Below are 3,457 nucleotides of genomic sequence, written 5' to 3' on the forward strand. Positions count from 1 at the left end.
GTCCTGATGTAATTGTATGATGAGGATCAAGGAACTTCTGGTCCTGATCTGCATACTGTAAAAACTCATCATACAGCACAATTAATCCATAAAATAAATTGCTGGTAAATAAATTACTGGTATGGACGATAAACCCGCACCATACATTTAAATAAAAGTAAAGGCGTGGACGATAAACCCGCACCACCCTTTTAAATAAATGTAAATGTGCAGTAAATTAAATTCATAAATTAAATTGCTTGCTGTATGGACGTTAATCCCGCACCATACCTTAAATAAATTAAAAGCTTGCTGTATGGACGTTAATCCCGCACCAAACCTTAAATAAAATTAAATGTGCGGTAAAGTAAACGTGCTTGTATGGGTACTAATTCTGCTCCATACATTTAAATAAAAGCAAAGGCGTGGATGATAAACCCGCACCACCCTTTAAATAAATATTGCCGTATGGGTAATAAACCTACACCATACCATAAATAATACTTTAAGTAAAAGTAAATTTGCGATAAAGTAAACGTGCTTGTATGGGCACTAATTCTGCTCCATACATTTAAATAAAAGCAAAGGCGTGGGCGATAAACCCGCACCACCCTTTTAAATAAATACTATTGTATGGATAATAAACCTACACCATACAGTAAATAAAATAAATGTGGGAATAAAAACCACCACTGAACAAGATAAGGAAAGTGTTAGTATTAGTAACGGTCTCCCACTGATAATATGTTTAGTATTACCAAGGGTCCATTTTTGTTAATGGTTAGTAATAGAAAAGCAGATAAATATAGTATATTATATTACCATCAACTTTTCATATATATAATATATATATATATATATTATACTGATATATTAGTGGAAAGCTAGATGCGTTGGCTTTTCTTCTTTACATCAACATAATGGTTAGTAGTATAAATAATAGTGCAGCACAAAAATTATACCCGAGAGCTTCTCGTGCTGATAACGTGTTATAAAATAACCTGGAATATGTGCGAATATTGAGCTGCACGTAAAGTAGATGAGACACAGTATTTAACGAGGTTCGGCTATGCCTATATCTCCGGAGAGCAGCAGTAGTAACTTTTCCACTATGTAAAATAATTGGGCTACAACTTTAGAGTTTACAATATGTAAGGCTCACTAAATTTTCTCTCTGCTCACTCACCCTATTTCTTCCTTCTCTCCCTCTTCTCTGCCTGACTCTCTTTCCTGTTTTCTTTCCTCCTTTCCCTTTCCTCTTTTCTTTCCTCCTTTCCCTTTCTTCTTCTCTTTCCTCCTTTCCCTTTCTTCTTCTCTTTCCTCTTCTCTTTCCTCCTTTCTCTTTCTTTCTTTCCGTTTCTCTCTTTCTCTTCTATCTTCTCTCCATTGGAGGTGCAAAGGCACAATCATGTAATATTTATAGGCAAGGAAATGTGATGCCCGTGAATGTGCAATAACTTCATGCACCAAATAGTAAGTGGGCTCCACTACTTTATACTTTACAACAGGAAGTCCATTTTACTTATTATTTTCACAACAAGGTAAGATTTGGTCTCAAGATACTCCCTTCCCTTCAGCTTCACGTACCTTTATGCTTTATTGAAATAACAAAACAAAACAAAAGTTTAAACGTTTGTTATTATTACTTTTAATAAGAAAGAGTCCGCTTGTTATCATTCTGTAATGTCGGCTATCGATCCTCCACCTAACTTGCATATCAAATTATTTTCAAAAAAGGAAAACACAGGAAGAAAAAAAAGTTGTGGTGTGTATCCTATACCGTAAGCACGAAATGACGATGCAAATCTATTGAATCCAACCAGATTATAAACTCACACTAGATCGGCATGCCGCATCGGTGTATTAGAGTTTTAAATGTTATGTTATTAGATTCGGAGTTGAATTTACCTGAAGAAAATCTCCAACGTTAATGATCAAACCACCAGGCACAGGCTTCACATCCAACCACTCATTCTCATGCCTAACCTGCAACCCCGGCACATGGTTTTGCAACAGAACCGTCACGATCCCGGGATCCGTATGTGCCTTAATCCCTACCGTCAGATCAGGCTGAGGACAGTAAGGATAGCAGTGCCCCACAAGCACCCTTGAATCCGAAAACGTCAGCTCCTTAAACCTCCCACGCTCCAACCCTAACCCTTCCGAGAGCAGCTCCATAACGTCATCAGCCACCTTGGTTGCATGCAAATCCCATGCAGCCAACTCTTCCCTGCACACCTCCGGGATCTCCTCCACGTTGGGCGGCTCCGGCCCCATCCACATCTGCAGCGAGTCGTGCCAGCTGGCGGCGGTTGTACGGTACAAGTCGTTGTTGCTGGCATACATAACTCCCTTTCCTTCATCTCGCTTGTAGTACTCGGCTTTCACCTGATGGGGCTGCTCGTGGAAAGCTTTGACCGCGTTCACTGTCTCGTCTAGGACCGAGACGGGCACCCCGTGGTTGGTGACCTGGAAGAAGCCAAAGGTTTTGGCGGCGGCCTTGACCTGGTCAACGATATTGGGGCGGTGGGCAGGGGAGGTGATGTGGGAGAGGTCGATGGTGGGTTTGACAGCGGCAGTTGGCTTGGAGGAGGGTTTGAGGTCGGATAGGGTTTGAGGGTCGTGGACAAAAATTTGAGGAATGGAAGTGATGCCGGAATCGGAGAGGCCTTTGACTCCCATCTTTGACTCGTCAAATTCCTTCACTTCCTTCATGCGATCATATGAGCTTGAACTTGCATCAACACTGGCTGCCATTTTCTCACTATGACTAGTTTTCGACAGAATTGCAAATATATTTCTTCTATGTTATATATATAGGAAAGGGAAAGTGTTCATTTTTCTTTTATTTATTTATTTATTTTTATATCGTTGAAAGTTTCAAGTTTACCGACCGCATTCATTTCCCTTTTCATGGAGTTGGAAAAAAGAGGGTAGAGAATGCACATCCATACATGTGTCATCATCCCCATCATGCACGTTATACTTATTTCAGTAAAAACGTCCATATTTTCTCCACGAAAATTCTAACTCGTTTGTATTTTATTTCAGTTTTGTCAAATTATTCTTGGTGCCAATAAATGATGATTATGTAGACGTTTTTTTTGGTTGAAAACGTGCGCCCATTCACAATCACAAAAAGTATTTCAATATTGGGATTACCAATCTCCTCCTCCATAGTAATTTAAAATTAATATATTTGTTCACACATTTCAATCTCCACCAGTTATCTGGATAATGAAGACTTAATAATTACAAAAAAACACTAAGAATGTGCTCATTCTTGCATTATAGAAAACAATACTTAGCGCTACTTTGTAAGTCCAACGATCGAACCTTTATGTGTAAAGAGACTCATCTATTTTTCTAAACTTTAATTTCTTTTTTATCGGTTACTTCCTATTCAATAATATATTGATGCCTTTTGCACCCCCAAAAAAAAAAAAAAAAAAAACTTGAATGCCAAAATAATCGACGA

General features: G+C 38.8%; 1 protein-coding gene across 1 annotated transcript in view; it reads right to left on the bottom strand.

The window, feature by feature from the left end:
- Positions 1–2,995, bottom strand: part of LOC18770035 (1-aminocyclopropane-1-carboxylate oxidase homolog 4) — a 9,679-nt gene extending 6,684 nt beyond the window's left edge. The window contains exon 1 of the mRNA XM_007204416.2: positions 1,888–2,995. Coding sequence (XP_007204478.2) covers positions 1,888–2,736 — 849 coding nt within the window. The 5' untranslated portion in view covers positions 2,737–2,995. The remainder of the gene's footprint in view (positions 1–1,887) is intronic.

Source organism: Prunus persica, chromosome G7 (genome assembly GCF_000346465.2).
Source record: "Prunus persica cultivar Lovell chromosome G7, Prunus_persica_NCBIv2, whole genome shotgun sequence".
NCBI classification, from domain to species: domain Eukaryota; kingdom Viridiplantae; phylum Streptophyta; class Magnoliopsida; order Rosales; family Rosaceae; genus Prunus; species Prunus persica.